Consider the following 19,390-nt stretch of genomic DNA (forward strand, 5'->3'; position numbering starts at 1 on the left):
TAATCTCCCTTGCCCATGGTTAATCAGCTAGAAAAGCTTCAAATCCAGGCTATTGAGCAAAAAAAGTCCATGGTCTTCCCCTGTATTAGCCCAGCTATAGAATCTTACCTTCCCACATCTGAGGAAAAGGAAACACCAGAGTCTTATTGTACTGGTTTCTGTTCTGTGTGTACCTTAATTAACCACATGAAGTAGGATAGAAGGGTATAATCTGGATGGCCTGTGCCCGTCTAGCTATCCAGGTTAAGCGACTTGGTCCCAACGGCTGTATATGTTTTTGTTTAAAACTGTTCTTTTAACTGGCTTTGAGATGCAGCCAAAACAAAATGTGCCCTCTGCCTTACCAAGCCACACTTCAGCGAAACACCCCTGACCCAGCTTCTTCTCCAGAAACAAGGAATCACGTGCAACTTCCCAAGCATCTTTAGCCAATCCAGAAGTTTGTGGGGTACAACTCGATGCAATCACAGTTAAGTTAAAACACAAACCATCCGCTTTCTCTACAGGAAAGGGAATTAATAAAGAAAACACAGTCCTTATAATCCATAATCATGCATGCACTAGGAAAGATGGGAGGTGACGTGCCCTTCAGGGTGACACCGAGTTCATTTCACAAACATTTGCAGTTGGAAATGAAGGCATTTGGTGCAGGCTAGAATATTCCTTGTAGCATTTACTGGTTTATGAATTGAGGCTCATATAGTAGTATCATTTGAGCCATTTTCCAATCTTGACCAGAATTCTGAAATCAAAATCAAAATTATTAGTAATTCACATGTTCCTCTTGGCCAAAAAGTCTTTATTTTCACCTTCCATCTTTGATGTTTGGGACTTCCCAAACAAGAAAGCTAGTAATAGAGTAATGGAGTCTCAGCATACCCATCCATACTTCCCCAAACTGCCCATTTCCCAGTCTCTTGATCAACTGCAGGGATTCTCGAGGGATTTCCCAGACATCTTTGGTTTTGACAGATAGATCGGTAAGCCTTGGCATCCCTTTGTGACAGGGAACTACTAGGCGGCAGCAGAGGCCTGCGGCTCTCTCTGGTGGGGCAGGGACAGCAGCAGGAGGGGAAAAGAAAAGCAAACACGTGAAACAACACTTACAGGTGCACAAACCCAGCCAGCACACAGCGTTACTCAAAACAGTGCTATGTCAGCAGAGAACTACACATGTCTTGGAAGATTAGACACCACACGCTGAAACATGTTTGTTGGAGGTAGAATAGAGGACGTTTTATATTTGGATGACTGCATACCCCCAGGTCTAATAGAGTCTATATGTATATACAGATACAGACCGCTTTGGTTTCTGTGCTCACTGAATAAGAAAAATGTTTTCAGCCCAACGTGCTAATAACATGGCTTCCGGAACTCTGCAAATACCTCCGCTGATTTCAAAAGGCACATCTGGACCACAGAATGTCAGCACAACTGTCTTTTGCCCCTGTCTAATATCTAGGGTTTGGGGATTCTCTTTGCTATGAATATACTTAAAATTGTAACTTCAGTACAGGATTCTTGTACAGAACATTAGACTGTTATAAACTAGTAAGGCTGAAAATTATACCTGGCAAGGGAAAAAAGAGGTCATATTTCTCTAGTGATTTCCTTGGCAGTTTGAACTGACTCTATTCTACCAGTCAGAAACTCTTGCTTTTTTGATTATTTTCCCTTAAAAAAATCTTTATAACAGTCTCCGATGTATAATTTAGGAGTCTGGTTTGAAACGAGAAAGAATGGAAACTAAAATTTGCAGAAACTCAAGGATGCGAGAGAACTCTATTTCCTATGAAAAAGAGGAAGGGAAAAAGTCGTTATCACTAATAGGTTATTTGGAAGATTTTTTTTCCTTTTTGTCTCTCTCTCTTTAAAGAAAAAGCCTTTTAGAACCTAGCAGTGGTAAGGGAAAATTGTCTAAATGCCCAGTTAAACATCAGTCAGGTGAGAAAGGTGACAATGGATAAGGAATCAGGGCAGTAACAAAAGCTGCAGAGTGCCTGGCTTGAGGCGGACAGAGCCTCACCAGCCATACCCCACCAGAGACCCCTCAAATCCAGGGAAATAAAATGTAGTGTTGCGGCCTTTTCTCCAGGAACCAGCTGCAAGTGCCTTTTTATTCCTTTCTTTTTTGATAGAATCAGGTTCGGAGACATTAAGGCAGGAAATTATTTATGTGTCAATATTTCAAAGGCGTTTTATTGTGTGAGGGAGAGAAAGAGGGAAGAGGAAAAACCAATATAAAAACAAATCTGTCTCAAGATGGATTTTTTTTGAGATTAAAAAATGTCTATTGCTTTTCATATCCCTTCTCTCCTTCCAGCTTTATGATGTTATTAAGGTGCCCTTTCCAACACAATATTTTCAAATGATCCAAACCCTGGGGATCCAGCTGATGTTTGGCTGTAATGAAATATATTTAGGCATTTGAAAAATCCTTACAACATGCAGGCATTCTGAGTATATCACTTAAGCGCAGGGAGATATTCTGCTCCATTTCTCCCAAGTATTTCATTAGAATCCACATAGACAAAAGATACCCCCTGCCCTAATCAACAAGTACTTCAAGTGTTATTAATGTTTTCATTTGTTCATTACTGCCCAGGATCAACAGATAGACATTTATTGCCATTTTCAAAAAAATGCTTTTTTTTGGTGCTAAAAAATTATACACACATATTGTTAAATGAATGAGCATAGAGCAATAGTTGAAGTCAAGCCATGTACTATTTTGGAGTCTCGTCATTGTCCTGAAGAATAATATAAAATGTATATATGGATCACACAAAAAACTATTGGGTTTAACGGGCCATAGATCTCTATCTGTACATGCATATCCCTATCTATTGGTGTGTACATATTGATATAGTGGGACTGACTTGCTAATCTAGGAAAGAAAGCAATCATCCTAACAACTGCACATAAAACCACCTTCTTTAATAAAATGTACAAATCACACACCTAAATACCTAATAATTGTATGTTTCTAGGAACAACAGACTAGTGGTGATGTCTGGGTGTTAGGACAGAGACTGATCTACTGTTTAAAAGTTTAATTTAATACAACAGCTGTAACAGATTTAGGAGCTGTGGATCATATATGTCTAAGTCTAGTTAGGAAATGGAAGTATTGGTGGGGAAGTAGAACATGATAAATAGATTGCGAAAGTCATCTAGTCATGACAATGAAATGCATGTGCGGCCATTCCCGCTACAGCACTGAGTGTAAAGTAATGGTAGAAACACAGCACACCCTCTAGGAGGCCCCGTGGAAGTGCTCCCTTGGAGACCACACCCTCTTCCTTTCACAGCTCCTGAATTATATTCTGCAGGGGAACAGGAAGAGATAACTTCCAAGGATTTCAAGATGAAGACAAAAAAACAAACAGCTTTTAAAATTTAACCTGTCGCTTTCTACTTGGGGAACTTGAATGGTATAATCTTTTGACAAACATTTGGAACTAATAATAACTATGGAGGAAAAAACAGTGATAGAACCTATTTGGCCAAGCCCCACCTTGAAGGGCTAGCAAAGAAAAGTATTTTCCTAGTGCCTTTGTATATATTCGTTGTACCTCTTTCCCCTTTCCCGCTCTGGGCCCACCCCTACCCTCCAGCATCCAAATGGTTAGCAGTCAGTTAGAATTCAGGTTACCTGAGTAATGTTGTACAAGCTGCTGAAGTGTTTCAAACTGGGCCCGGGTGGTAATATAGTATCCACCGTTGTCAAGTTTGCGAATTTTATAATGTTTGACATGGTCTCCTTTCATATCATCCCAGTCACGAATAGAAAGTGAATAGGCACCTGGGAAATGTGCAAGGCATTAGCAGCTCCAATCATTTTGAGTACCAATTTGTTTTTTGGGTCTCATTTACTTGAGTATTCTGATTTATAATTATCAAGAGGAGACAGACAGACAGACAGACACACACACACACACACACACACACACACACACACACACACACACTTCCACTCAGTAACATAGGAAGAAAACACCCTTTTCCTGCAAATGTCAGAAGATATTAGCAATAAAATGATTCTACCCTTGAGAATGAAAGCTCTCTGGATTTTTCCCTGTGATACTCTATTCAGTACACTTGTGCTGGTGAACATGGCATAGACCCAACTCCCCCCGGGCAAGATGAAGGGAAGCACAGATGTTCACGGCTGAGATCGCTGCCCTAGTCTCCGTTACCCACAGGGCATCACAGAGGCAGGGGTGGCGTGTACTGAAGAAATCTATGGACTTGTTTCTCTAGAACTGAGCTTCCAATTCTTGCTTCAGAACACTTTTCACAGTAGCAGATAACTAGTGTCTGGTATATCAAGCTAGAAGGCCACTGCTTTTTCTTTGGCCCAGCTCGTCTATTGGGTTCTAATGAGTTGTTACATAATGAGAAGGCCAGCAGATGGAGGAAAAGAAGTCCTTAGTTGTGGAAAAAACAAAAGAAATGCAAAAAACAACCTGTGTGATTGGTGCCTGAGGAACTAAGAGTTTCAGAAAATCCTACTTCTAAAGGACTTCTGAAGATTCTATGATCTTGCATGCGTGGAGGAGAGAAGCGGTCCCAGCCCCTGTTTCCAGGGGGAAGGTCTTGGTTTTGAGCCTCTGTAGTCCTTTTGGAACTGTCTGCAGTTCTAGAGCCTGGAGGGGAAACTGAATATAGGACTCTGCTCACCAGACAGGGAGGATATGTGCCATTTAAACACCCTTGTACGTTAGAGATAAGCCTTTCATCCCCTCTGACTAATCCACAGATTTGAATGACAAGCCACGTTCTTCAACTCGTTATCTTACCTTTGGTGGTTTCACTCTCACGGATAAGAAAGGTACCTCTTGGGTTTCCAAAGGACAAAAGCTGTCGCTCAGCATCTTTTCGGCCAAGTTTTCCAAAGTACCACCTTGAAATGAGATCAAGGGAAGGAAATGTTTTTGACGTTCATTTGCAAAAATGCAACAGCATCAGCTCCTCTGCCTGTGAATCCTCCTCACGTCCGACTCCATCCTTAGCCTCACCCTGTGTCGTTTTCCCTAGCCTCATCTAATTCCCTTTCAATCTATTCCTGATTCCATCCCTAATCCATCTCCTTCACTCCTGAAAAACGATCAGATTTGAATTGCAGGTTATTTTTCTTCCCTCCAGAGATGACAGGGACTGGTGGGTTTGTGTTAAAAGTGCCACCCACATGCACAAAAAGAGAAACCCAAGACCCTGTTTTGAAATGGCAACTGCAGGAGACCCTTCCCACGCACCTCTACAAGACCCTGGATTTCTGAGCATAATTACAACCCTTGGGAAATAACAAAACACAGTCATAGTGTCTATAAAGATCATTAATCAAGCATTGAAAAAATGTCAGTCAGAATGGACAAAGAACAAAGACATGGTATTTTCAGTAACTTCCTACCTACAGCAACTCTGAAGGAAAATGGTCAAGGCTACCCCTAATTTGAGATGACTGCTGTCCCTGGATGCCTGTTCCTCTTTTCTTCCTTTCCAGCAGGGGTGAGGACTTGGATGGATAAAAGGCATCTGCTGCATGGCGGGGCTGTGACCTGCCGCACGTGAGCTCTAGCACAGCTGCAGGGCCAGGTTACTGCGTACGGTCAACCAGCGTAAACACTTAAAAACACTCAGTGTCACAAACGTGTTCATACTCTCCCTGTAATGACACTCCCGTGCCACTTTAGGAGGTATCACATCACAACACCTGCCGACCTTCCTTATTCATCTTCACCTCCCCCTGCACCCTCCAGCCCTAAGCACTGCCTGGCACTTGGGTAACGTTTCTGCACCAGGTGCTGAGTGAGCAGCAGGTGCTCCAAGAGCCCTAGGGAGAACTTGGTGGCATTCCATCGGAATCTGTGCACAGGAACAATTTTTAGAATATTTGACTGTGAAAGGATCCAGTTTCTAAAACGAAATTTCAATTCATTATACTTGTGCATAGCTATTATATGTTCACTATCAAATTCTTTTGTGAATGAAAGAGCTTCCCTGAAGATAAGAAAAGACACGCTGCATGCCAGCTCCTCAGTGACTTTTAAAGGCACAAGATTGCAACAATCCTAACCTAGTGCTAGGTGGTATAAAGGGAATTACACCAATTATTTGTGAGAAATGACTTTCTGGGTTTGTATCAATAACCCAATTAAAATGCAGTGTAAATAGGAAGAGTGATGAAAAGAGAACCACTGGAACAGTGGCGTGTACTAAAAGAATCGTATTTTAAGATAATGGTAATTAATTGCATATGTAAAACCAAAGGTATTATTTTTAAAATGCTATTTTATTCTTTAAAAACAAAGTACTTAAAAAACCTGACCATTATAAATGTAACTTAAATATACTGTGGGTAGGATCCCAGTTAAGTCAAAGTAATGCTGCATTTTGGTGGTACCTTTTATTCTGAAAGAACACAAAGATGTTTGCAAATCTGCCCTAAAAAAAGATTCCATACGGATTCCTTTATTCACCGATGATGAAACACACTCACTGAGGGAAAAAAGGAGCTCAGAACCACTGGTATTTGAGAGTGGGAAACAAACCAGATCTTCTTAGAGGAAATACAGAGGAATTAAAGACGAGAGAGCAATCCCACTGGGGATCTGGCTGGGGTGTGGAGTCTAATCCTCCCTGCAGTGCTTAAACAAACCAGGGCATATTAAATATCAGAGCCAAAGCTTGGGCTGCGTGGCTGACTTTTCTCAGCTACCTTTCTGGTAAGTCAGGCCTGCCCCACCAAGCAGGAGAGGCAGGTCCCCAAGGTGTCAGGGGGAAGGCCTGGGTCTCATGTTTGGGAGATCCTGTCCCACCTCTTTTCCCCTCGGTTCAGAGGTTAGGGCCGCTACAGGAGCCATTCTGACAGTTCTCCACTTTGGAAGTGCCTGTGAATCCCCACAGGTCAGGAGGAGGAACCATGGCTGTCCCCTCTAGAATTCCCTCAGCCTATCGACCACCTGCCGAAATTGCCATCAGTGAAATCCTTGGGCTGTTAGTCACGATCTACTATGAAAGAAACCACCCGAGACCTCACATCAAAGGAAAGGACCATTTGACATGCATCACCACAGGATTTCCCGAGTGGTAGGATACACTGCATGTGAGTTACTCCTACCTGCGGTGTGGACAGTATGTCTTTTCAGCACCCCTCTAACATTTCTGATTACATCGAGGAGAAAAAGCTCAAATTGATCTTTAACAATTACTTACACCCTCCCCTTTCTCTCTCTCTCTCCATCCCCCCCTTCTTCCCACCCCTCTCCTCTTTTCTTCAGCAGACTGCAGGCTTAAATCCTTGGGTTGGCAATAATACATGCTCTAGCTAGAATTTCATCACTTTCTTATGGTTATTTCTATCTATGGCAAGTAATATTGGGTTTTCATTTAAGGTACTAATATAAAGCTTCTTCTCAAAATAAATGTTTGTTTAAAAGTGAGCAGGCTTTAAGAAAACCATTAAGTTAATAAGGGTACAAGTATTATCCAGATGTGGCAAAAACCATGGCATAGAGCCTGGGAGACAAGCACTGCCACATCCTCTCACCCCTTAATCGCTCTAGTGAACTACTTCTCCCACTTACACAATGTTAATGGCACTGATTCAGGGCAACTAACTTTAAAAGCAAGTAGTTAACTGAAAACAACAAAACATACTCTTCTGCCTGGATGGAGTCAACTGGAGCCACATAATTGCTGGGAATGTAACCAGTCTCTCCAGTTGTCAAGGAGCGTGCTTCCCACCAATCTCCTTCCCTGCAGGGAAAAAAGAGAAACGTAAGTGAGTATGTCGACCATTTCAATGTTTTGCAGTCACAGACTCTGTGTTGTAAGAGCATAGGACTATCTCCTAGTCATTCTACTACTAGATTTCTTCAAACTCCGACACAGCCTTCTGTGAGGGTCAAATGGTTACAATCTGTGTCAGCGCAGAGAGGAAGCCAGCTTTGTCTCTCATCTCTTGCCTTATTTATGAATTCAGAATGTAGGACCCTGGCCATGAGGGGGCTCTAGTGGGGGAGAGGGCGTTTTGCTTGTTAAGTGTCTCCAACTTACATAGAGAGGAAGGGAAGGGAAGGGAAGGGAACTCCGCCCCCCCGCCGCCCCCCCCTCCCGCCTATTTAAGAAAAACATTGTAACAACAAAACTGTAATTATGTGAGGTGACCTATGTATTAACTAATCTTCTTGTAGTAAACATTTCACAATATACGTTTCAATCCATCACATTGTACACCTTAAACTTATACAATGTCATATTTCCAATTATATATCCATAAAGCTGGAAAAAAAAAAAAAGCATGCACTGCTAATCTGGCTAACAGTCTCTATTTCATCCCCGGTCCCGAGGCGACCAACATCCTGGTACCTCTGGAGAGATGCAAGCCGCTGGCTTTAGCATTATTTTGTCAGACATTAAATGATTCAAAAGAAAGAAGGAAAGAAAAAAAAGGGAGGGAGGGAGGCAGAGAGAGACAGACAGACAGACAGACAGAAAGATGGACAGCAGACAGACATTATAGTTGCCTATCACCTGAGAAAGGAAGCCTGTTGGGAGGCCCGTGAAGAGATGAATACCTGCCTTGTTTGCTCTCAAGAAAATGGGTAGAAGAATAAAGCGTACAGTAGGTTACGCCTTTGCTCAGACACTTTCTCCCTGAGGTTATTTCATCAAGTATTGACAGCACTGCTCTGAGTCTGAAGGGTAGCAGAGGAAGGGTGGGTGTAGCTGTGTGCGTGCAAGTGCAGGCAGAGAACGAAAACTCGCTAAGGGGATGAGAGTCTCAGTCCCACCACTTTGTGTAGCCCAGCGTTCCAGCAACAGCATGGGCTCATCTGTGGGGCTCTCAGCGCTGCAGGCAGAAGGATGTGAAAGGGGGGTGAGAATACCACTCTCAGCTTGCAACAGATGAATACATTAAACGGTTAGAGTTCATTTGCTCAGACTCGCATAGCTGCATGTGACAGAGAGCAGGGGAGGAGTGCGTGCCTCTTCCCATCAGCAACGGTTAGCATGTATGTGGGGCTGTAGCTCTGACGCCGACAGTGCTGCAGAGCCCTCCACTGGCCTGCGGTCAGGAGCGCAAGGGGGAAGGGAGGGTGCACTGCCCCTGAGTAGATGGAGACCTCCTAGACTTCTGATCACCAGAAGCCCAGCACCTTCTCTCCTTCCTTTTTTGGTCCTTGAAGGCAACAAGAGAAATCCCAAGCTGTTTTGTTGTTGTGTTTTTTTTTTTAAATCACTTTTTTGCTGGGCTGTGTGTCAAAGCCCTCAGACAGGGAAGACAAATGTTGGCTTTTGGCCCTGGTCAAGATCCTCCCCAGACTGATGCAATTAGGTAGAGGATAACCAGCCTCCATATTAAATGCAAGCCTTACTCCAATGACCCATCCTCTAAAGACTGCCTCTCAGCGAGGTGACGATGAGCAATGACTCCATATAGGATTTAACACAGCGATAGACAAATGCGGACGAGCCCACATGTGCTACAGGTGCAGTTGCGGGAAAGCGTCAGGTGGCACGAGTAGCACAGAATAGCTCACAAGGAGACAGGGTGCTGGCAAAGGCTTTAAAACACTTATGTTTCAGTTGGTTTTTCAGTCTTTCTTTTGTTACCCTATTAAATTTAAACAAATCAATCAAAAGAGGGAGATGATTTTCCCCAGAAAGTCTTTTATTAATGACCTTAAATTTAGTTTATGTCCAGATTTTTATTATGAAATAATTTATACGTACCAAAGACCGTATGTACAGATGAACACCTGTGAACCCACCCCCCAACTTAAGAACTAGATCCATCCAGCTGTGTGGAATCTACCCTGTGTTGCTCCCCTATCTTGACCCTCTGCCTTTTAGGTTCAAATCATGAAATTAAAAATGCTAACATTTAAACAGTTTGTATTGGGTTCATTTCTACATCCTCCAAAAGAAATACATGCAGTTATAAGTATATTATCTAAGAACATATGTGGAAGTTTGCTTTTTTCTTTAAACACTGCATGCATTTAAGGAAATTGCTTTCGAGCCATTATCTTCATTTTAATGTGGTGACATTTTTACTGCTCTGAAATTCCACTAGATGGAGACATTTCATCATAAAAAATAACCATACCGATCACCTCCAGCCTTTCTTTTCTTTTTTCTTTTCTTTTCTTTTCTCTCTCCCTCCCTCCCTCCCTCCCCCCCCCCCTCACACACACACACACACACCCCTGGGAAATCTCCCGAACAGTGAGGAAAATATTAAGTACTTGCAGCAGAGGCTTATTTTTTTTTTACTGCAAGATAACCTTCACTGAGTTAGTTCTAATTGATTTAAATTTTTAAAAAAAAGTCACCTATCAATTTTGGGGTACATGGAAATGTTGTCTGGGGCAGGAAGCCAATGCACTTTGTTGCAGGTTGTGACAGCCCAGTCTTATTCAGGTGACGTGGTATTAATCAAGTTATTTTCATTTCAAATCCAGCATTAACTATCTCATTTTGGTCTTGCCACCTAAATAGTTGAGCACAGATTAGAATCCAACTATCAGACTGTTCGAAAGTCCTGTATCAGGAATTCATGATTTTCTCTTAAGTGACTCCATTAATCTCACAAGGGTTTTCAGTTACTCATGAGAAACTGAGAAAGATAAAATCCTTTTCTCTTTTTTGAGGCCATCCAGGGTCACTTTCTCCATCAAAGGAGCTATGGGGTGACAAGGACACAATGTATTATGTAGTAAAACTCACATGTTGTGTCCAGACAGGCTGGTACAGACTCAAGACATCAAAAAAGCCTTTTAAGCAAATGAATAAATCATTTGTTTAATACACTAGGAGCCCAATTCACCTACAAATAAATAATATACTCTATACAATTTATTCACCTTGATTTAGGAAAACAGGATCTTTACTGTGCTACTTTTTCTTTCTTTACTTGAGTTACTAGGAGTAATTAGTATTATTAAAGTTGCATTCCTTGAAACAGTTCTTACAGTCCAGTTATTTCATTAATTCAGAGTTGGTGAGGTTTTTCTTCAACTGCTATCTTGCTCTGATTCGAATATATGATTTAAGCCCTGCCTCTGGTTTAGAAGAGCGTTTAAGTTTCCGTAACTGCTTCCCCTGTGGTTCTAATGTAAACACTTAGTAAAAGAGCCTCTTCCCAATCCCCAGAGTTGCTCAGAGATGGCTTGTGGTCCCAGGAGCTGGGAGTCTGGAGCCCTGATGGAGCCAGGAAGTGACATTTGCAAACAGAAGTCAGCCTTGATCTACGGAGCTGTGGAGCGTTATTATAAGTGCTGGATTCTTTCTAAATTTTGTCACTGCCCATCTTACTCTCATAGGGCATATCCATAACAATTTTGTCAAATGTTTACATGGGCTCTAAACCAGATTTCTTCTTATCACAATGAAAAGAACTTTAAAGGAGTCACTACCCTAGGCAGGGAGCACCACTCCATGCTGTGTAAAATGTCTACTACATTTTAGAGTTGCTGTTTCTAGGTGGTACATCGCTAGTCATGAAATGTGAAAACAGGGAATAAAACAGATGAATTCACATATTCAAAATGGGTCAAGTTTAATAATGTCCAAATTCCCTACACTGAGCCCCTACACCTGGTCCACGAAGGACCTCCCATCCCCACGGTGGGAAGCAGTGCCGTCGGCTCCGGGCATGGGCACACGTGCATTACCACGTGGTTTATGCTGCACTGTGAAACACAAAAGCCAGCCCTGTGGCCTCCAGTTCCTGCCTCTTGACAGGGAAAGGAGCAGGCGGACCCACACTAGGAGGTGTGGCAGCTGCCCCAGGGAGAACACAGCCCTGTCCCTCTCTCTTTCAAGGGATGAGAGCCAGGGGCTGGGAGAGGCACGGGCAGGGGCAAGGAGACACATGCCGTCTGGTTCTGTACGATTGCTTTGTTTTTCCTTCATGATTTTCTCTTCCCTGTTATTACCCTTGACTTCAGGATATTGTGTTTGTTACGAAAACCTTATTTCCATGCCATAACCTTGAAAAAGGGCATTTAAATGGCACGTAGGATGAGAAATTCCACTGGCAAGAAGGAATAACATTAAAGGGATAAAAAGCCTTTGTAATATTGTCTTCTAAGAGAAGAGGGTCAGAGGTTCAAAAGCCTTCTGTAAACATTAATGGCCATGCATGTAAATCATGAAACACAGATTGAGGCAGGTCGGGTCTTCCTCGAATGTTTCTCCAAAACTCCAATTGGAAGCCACTCTAGATCCTGTCCAGACTAACAAAGGAAGAAGTCACAAATTTGGTTTGGGCAAGGACCGGCTTTCCAAGTGCCCTGCAACCCAACACGTAAATCCATGTGCAGTGTGGAGAAAACCTAAGAAAAGCCATGTATGGTACCTCCTGCTATTCCTTAATTCTTACCTTTTAGAAGTTACAAGTTGATTGAAAAGTTCTAACCAACCTTGGCATTTAGGAAATACTGCATAAAATTGGGAGGGGAAGGAGGGTGTATTTCAGAATTCAAAGTTAGTAGACTCTGACAAGAAGCATTCATCTGAGCATCAAATTAACAATAAGGAATCATAAATCAGAAGATATCAAAGCCAAATCCCCCCTCCCCCATTTCCCTTCAAACCTTCATGTAACTCCAACAGTTCGGTCCCCTCTGATGTGGGCCTTTCCAACACTGAACCTGACACTTCACTCGGGATGCCATCCCTGCATCCCACCCTTGGCTTTGCCACCTGCTAGCTCTGTGCACCCAGGGAGCTCCCTACCCTGAGCCTCTGGCTCCTCCTATGTCAAAAGATGACTATGAGACACACCTCAGACAGTTGCTGTGGAGAGCAAATGAGAATCTTTGCAGCTTAGCACACGGCTGGCACATAAGGAGCCTTCAGTAAACGGCAGCTCTTTACTATGCTTAAAAAAATTCCTCTGGCTACAGGAGGAGGGCTCATGGGGGGCAGGTAATGTTCTTTTTGATCTGGGTACGTGTTGCACGGGCATGTTTGGTTTGTGTAAATTCCGCAAATGGTACACTTTAAAAAAACTGTGGTAAAATATGTGTAACATAAACATACCACTTTAACTGTTAAGTTAAGCGGCCTTACTGTGCGAGCACCACCCTGCACACTTTTGATCTGTGCACTTGACCATCTGCATTTAAATAAAAAGTTAAAAAAATTCCACCCACCCTCCTGTTCATGATGATAATAATATATTTAAAAATAACCCTGTAACTACGGACATGTGCCTTCTGATGTCTGGAAGAGTCACTGTCCTATTACGGGAGGAATTCCATTCTTGCCCTTGAAAGGTGGTCCTGAGAGCTGGGGGCACCCTAGGGAAGGGGTGGGTTTTACAAGGAGGCAGTTTTCAGGGCCTGAGGCAGTTCCCTGTTCCAAGGACCGCTCCTCTTTCCTGGGATGGGTGGGGTGAGCAGGGCTGCCTCTCACCTGCCCTTGGAAAAGCTGAAGGGCCAGACTTTGGGCCCTTCCACCACCATGAAATCCAGTTTGCTCAGAGAGCAGAGGGCAGAGTAACCCGACGTAGCAGCACTGGAGAACTTCCTGGTGGGCCCTCAGCCGAGAAGTGGCATTCTTCCCCAGCCACTGGGGGGCGCTCACGAGGGAAACTTGAGGTGTTGGGGAGAGGGCCTGACTTGCACACATGGGACACCACCATTTTCTTTGGTGCCTGGATTTTTCTGGAGGGCCCCCATCTGTGCACACTGCCTTAACCTAACAGACATAATATTTAAAAACTATAGGGAAATCTCACCCGTATTTACTCTCCCTAAAGGAAGTATTAAATGGAGGATTTCAAAACTGAGTGATTCTCACCCTTGACATTTCCCCATTGCCTGCTTAACTGCTGCTTCTACTGGCCACATTGAAAAGGCATGCTCGTAGGCATTCTCGAGTGGGCAAAACCACTTCCCCTTCCATCTCACAAAGATTTCAGTCACTTGCAAATTTTCATTATGGAAAATGGCTTCCACGGCCTTCGCCAATGGGAATATTTAGCAGTTTTGAAAATGGAACTTGTTGCCAGCCTTACGTGAGGCTAGGGCAACATGTGAAACGTGAAGAAAATCTCCGGGCAGAGAGGCTAATGCGGACAGGCCAGCCTCCTGCCAATCACCTGAAACTAGATTTGTAGAGGGCGAGGCTGGTGCTTTTACAACCTTTAAACCAAAACCAAAACCATCGACTCTGCTTCTCTGATATCTTCCAAAAAGCTCCCTGGACATACAGCGCCATAAAATACCGCACTGGTTCATCCACTCTTCTTTCCTCAAGTTAAGTGGCTGAGAATTAATGAACTGATTAGCAAGTGTTCTCTTAGCATTTCAGAGATCTGAAAAGGTGCAGACTGCTAACACAAGAACTGCTGCCCAGTCTGAAAGGCGTGCATGCTTCCCCCTCCCTCTCCAAACTTACGAGCTGTTCAATATTTGAAATTTTTCTCCTTTGTGAAAACTCAGGTCATCTTCCGTCCGTGCTTCATAATCGTACAGGGCCACAAACAGGGTCACTCCTGACAAAAACAAAATCAAAATGGGAGAGACTATTACACCAGGGGAAATTAATTCCAAGAAATTTAAGTCTTCACTAAAACCTCATTCTCAAAATTTACATCTGATCAGTACTGATAACATGATACAGTGTTGTAATTGTGTGAAACTAGAGTCACAAGCTGAATTTATGCCTTGGTCTTTGTAGGGGAAGCATTATTTGATCCAACTAAAACCCAGAGTTGAAGGACTTCTCTCTGTACACTTGGAATGAGTCCTTGGGAAGAGATGGATATTGATATCACGGCCACAACCAAGGGGCAGCAGCAACATTATACTTCAGGTTTGCTGGGCTCTGCAGCAATTACAGACGCTCTTTACCCCACACGTCTTCCTCCGTGCAGGAGCCCACATCAGGTCTGGGTAAAACGGACTACGCTTTCCCTCGGCATAACAGGACACGGAATGTAACAGGAAAGTCCTTCTGCAGCCCGGGCACTGAGAAGACCCTCTCCGTACATGTTCACCCCATCAGAGGATGTCTTGCCCTTGGCACCTGCCAAGGCCATCAGGACTCCCTCTCTCTGGCTCTCCTTCCACCGTGGACTCACCCCTCCCCGCATGACTTGTCCTCACTCTTCCTCACCTGGCTGACGCGCCACAGAGGCCATTCCTGCCTTGCAGCGGTTTACCATCAACACTGAAGAACGTCCAGTGTTGCATTTGGCCTAGAACTCTGCCTACTATGTGGAGGAAGTCCTAAGCCAGCCCTCAGGGATTTTCACCTCCTGGTATTCAGGCCCTTGTGCAACCCCCTCCCTTTGAGTGTGGCTGAACCCAGTGACTTGCTTCTAACCAGCAGAACATGGCAAAGGTGATGGGATGTCCGTGAATGATTATGCTTCAACTTCAAGAGACGGTGACTTCTGTCTTCCGAGCAGACTGTCTGGATCGCCACTTTGGCTTGATCACTCTGATGAAGCAACCTGCCATGCTGGCGAGGCCACGCGATAAAGAACTGAGGGTGGCCCCTGGCCAACAGCCAACGAGGAGCTGGGTCCTGCCAACACGCCGTGAACTTGGCAGCAGCAGACCCTTCTCGGATGGACGGCGAGAGGACCACAGCCCAGCCAACACACCTTGACTGCAGCCTGTGAGAGACTCTGAAATAGAGGCCCCGGCTGAGTTGTTGCTAGATTTCTGACCCACAGAAACTGTGGGACAGTAAACGTGCATCCTTTTAAAGCTGCGAAGTTTTGTGATTATTTGTTATGCAGCAACTGATAACAAATACATCCCATTTCTCTGCTCTCTGGATTCTCATTTTGATTTCCACACACCCCAAAGTGCCTAATGTGGCTTGAAGAACGCACACCATAGGTTCTGCGCTTCACCAAGCTGCTGTTTTGCTGTGTTGGTAGTTGCAAGGGAACAGATGTGCCTGGGGACTATTCAAGAACTGGAGGGAGAGAGGGGGCTTGACTGTCCACCCCATCCCAAGCGGGACTTCCTGCAGGAGGGATGGCACGCAGAAGGTCTGACCATGCAAAGCAGCAGGGCTCATTTGACAAAATGCAAAACGTTTCGAAGATTTCTTTGAACAATTAGAAAGGAGACTGGCTTAAAACAGAGTGGGAGCCTGTAAGGCCATGCCTATCCTCATTTAATACTCTGTTAACAGATTCGCTTCAGTTCAGAATTTAAAAACAATCCTAAGCTCCACCGTGTGGAAGACAAGGCACAGGAGGACGATACTTCCACTTGCCCACTGTCTCCCTGCATCGCTCACTGGGTGTTTTTATCTTCTAGGGACGGAGGGAAGAGTCAAGTCAGAATCCTGAAATCACTGGGTGTTTTTATCTTCTAGGGACGGAGGGAAGAGTCAAAGGGTGTTTTTATCTTCTAGGGACGGAGGGAAGAGTCAAAGGAGGTCACAGGGATGCACAGGCACTGTTCCTGGCCTTAGAGCACTGAAAGCAACGTTGAGGAGAAAGACGTGCATATATGATAAAGCCAAATAATTCAGGCAGAAAAATCCACCAACATTTGCGAGTATTGTTTTAACTTTCACATCTCATAAGGGATCGGATGCCCTCTTATACTAACACTGTCCCTGACGGTGTTACAGACCCACACGTTCAAGGCAAGGAGCCCCCTCTAGTGACTTTATGAATGATACCTGCAGACACAGGATTCATATCCAGCATTCACGAGTGAACGCACAAGGTCAGTGCCTGTGTCAGCAGAATTCAGAGTCCGGCTGGCAAAGTACTTGTCTTCTCCCAGCAGGCAAAGGGCACGTGTGCTGGGGGCATTTCTGGCTCCTTTTGTCCTCCAGCATCCTCCAGAGACAGACGTCCCTAGACTGCCTGACGGCCTCTTTCCTTCCGCCCTCCATTCCAGGTGCCTCCCAGGAAGGCTGAGTAAGTGTGCCCAGCCTTCAGTCACCCATGCAAGGCCTGCTTTAAAGGAAAAGCTAGATTCCCCATAACATAAGGGTGAACATAAAATATTTTTTCTACCGAGCAGAGTGTGAAGTGTTGGCAGAACAGAAGTAGTTAATTGCCCACAGCTCTGGGTCAGGTCCCCTTGATATAACTATACTGTCCCGTTGGGTAGAGAGGGAAGAAAACATCTGCTGAAGCCTTGGCAGTGCCAACTCCCAAGGTAAAAAGGCACAATGGGTTGTTATTTAAGACATCTGCTCCCAGATGAGCTGACAGCATAATGGTTGATGTATATTTTTAAAAACTTTTGTAATAAACAAGACAATTTTGGAACGTATAATGTCAAATATCTAGTTACCATGGTTCACATACTGGGAGAGGCTTTGGAAGACTAAGGATGCATGAGATAACTTACAAATATTTCAGAAAACATATGTCTGAGAACGTAGGCCAGATATTTTACAAAGTTATTAGCTAAGTCAGCAAATGCACATGGCAGTGAAACACAGCCTAGGGAAAGAGAAAGAAACCTAAAAGAAATATGAGAAGATTCCTTAAGGATACATAAGATTTGATTTTAAACTACAAAAGATACATGAAAATACCTGAGGGCTGATAAACTCTGCCATACTGAAGATGATGGGAACATCAGAGAAGGAATCAATGAAGACAAACGGCCAAAAAATAATGTGGCCAAATGGCCTCACCAGCTGGGAAGCGACAGGCAGGCTGGAGGCTAGGCAGCTGAAAGGGCAGCACTATCCTGTAAGTGCTCTTAACCGGGGGATGCGGGGAAGGAGTGCTTTCACATTGGGAGAACTCAAAACATCCATATTCAGATCCAGTCCTGGGACTTCTGCTGGCCTCAAGTGACTCAGCAGCAGGTTGTCTCTCGTAACCCTTGCAGGATTCTCACAGAGCAGCTACTGGGGTCCCCTGCACCACTGTTGCCAGCACCTAGATTTGTCCATCAACCTTCAGCATTTTTAACAGCCCCTTATCTGGTAGTGGCTAGGCAGACAGTGATTAAAAACTTAAATGTTGAATCCTCAAAGGAGCACAAACGTTCAACTGCCAAAAGATTTAAGAGCAGCTTAATCCTGACCTGTTCCTCCTCTCGTTCGCAAGGTCCCAGTATGAGACGAAGAGTTCACACCCCCAAAGACGGTGAGTCCTTGGCCCCCGGCTGCGTGGAAGTTGTTGTAGTTTGGGATGGAGGTCACGCCGAAGCTGGGGTAGTGCTGAGGAGTGGGGTCTGTGCCATAGCGGTACCCGGAGCTCTGGTTCAGGCTGCCATCCCTCTCCTCCGTCAGTTTTGTTGCTTCTTTATCCTTACATTGCACACAGCCCATTATCTAAACTCCTGTTGAAAACAAACAAACAAAAAGAGGCACATGAACTTGGACGCCCCCTAGTGGCTGGGTTGCTTGACTATTAAAGAGGAATCGTTTATAAAGCTCACTGTTGGATATTTCAGGCCTAGAGGGGCATGAAAAGCAGTGGCTACGGTTGACGGCTGGAAGCAATGTCAGTGCCTTTCACTTGACAATCACATTTGTTCCCCAGATGCTCCGGGCAATGGGATCAACACAGAGTACGATGTTCACCATGCAGCATTTTTCCTCGCATGAGGTCTGCACCCTTACACTTCTGTAATATCACACACCTGCCTAAAGAGAGTCCAATAATACTAACTTATGCTTTTCTCTAGTCACCCTAAAAAGTAGTGGAAGCTTTCAAACATGAGCGCATGCAATCCTAGAATAAAAACTTCCATCATGGCAAAGGAAATCTAAAGAACAGGGTGCGGGAGTGTTGGAAAAGCCAGAAGACAGCCCCGGAACAGCTCACTGTACTTCTTCGTTCCCGGGTACCCATTCTTCAGGCACACATTTGGTAAATTTTAAGCAATAAGATGATGGTAAGTATCAAAATTAAGAAATAATTACTGGATGAAAAAAAATACAATTGGCCGAAACTAAGAGGTCTGAGTATATTTGCAGGATGTCACGATCGCCTACAGTAACAACATCATTTAAACCTGCTAATTAACTTTTCAAATTTCCATTAGCTTTTGACATCTTTCAGAAACATTTAAAAACTCATTCCCATGTTCTAGAATTAGTGGTGAATTCAAACTTGAGTCATTGTCACCCCAGCCTCCTTCAAACCAAACCTACTTCTTCTGCGCTGGTCTCAGTAAATGGTACCACCAAGGTGCTCAAGTCAGAATCCTGAAGCACATCCTTGCTGGCTCCTCTGTGCTTACTCTTCAATCTTCCTGTCTCACACTCTGCTATCCAAACTTGCCTAACTTCTCAGTTCGTCAAAGGTTCTATTTTTCCCACTCACCTTTCGTCTTTGGAACATGGCTTTGAACACTTTTTGCCCCCTCCTCTTTGATACACAATATATCCTTCATGTCTCAGTCAAGACACCACTTCCTCTGCA

At 44.1% G+C, this 19,390-nt stretch overlaps 1 protein-coding gene across 3 annotated transcripts in view; it reads right to left on the reverse strand.

Annotated features, from left to right (window-relative positions):
• Positions 1-19,390, reverse strand: part of FYN (FYN proto-oncogene, Src family tyrosine kinase) — a 209,254-nt gene that overhangs the window by 34,821 nt on the left and 155,043 nt on the right. For 2 of the 3 annotated variants that reach the window (XM_082669299.1, XM_082669300.1), the window contains 6 exons: positions 18,045-18,302; positions 14,419-14,515; positions 7,663-7,761; positions 4,803-4,906; positions 3,656-3,805; positions 880-1,044 (listed from right to left, as the gene is read on the reverse strand). In XM_082669299.1, the coding sequence (XP_082525425.1) occupies positions 880-1,044; positions 3,656-3,805; positions 4,803-4,906; positions 7,663-7,761; positions 14,419-14,515; positions 18,045-18,291 (862 nt within the window). In that variant the 5' untranslated portion in view covers positions 18,292-18,302. Of the gene's footprint in view, positions 1-344; positions 501-879; positions 1,045-3,655; positions 3,806-4,802; positions 4,907-7,662; positions 7,762-14,418; positions 14,516-18,044; positions 18,303-19,390 lie in introns of all 3 variants that reach the window. The other variant, XM_082669301.1, reaches the window with a different exon arrangement.

This window comes from Grampus griseus (genome assembly GCF_964374135.1).
Source record: "Grampus griseus genome assembly, chromosome: 13".
NCBI lineage: Eukaryota > Metazoa > Chordata > Mammalia > Artiodactyla > Delphinidae > Grampus > Grampus griseus.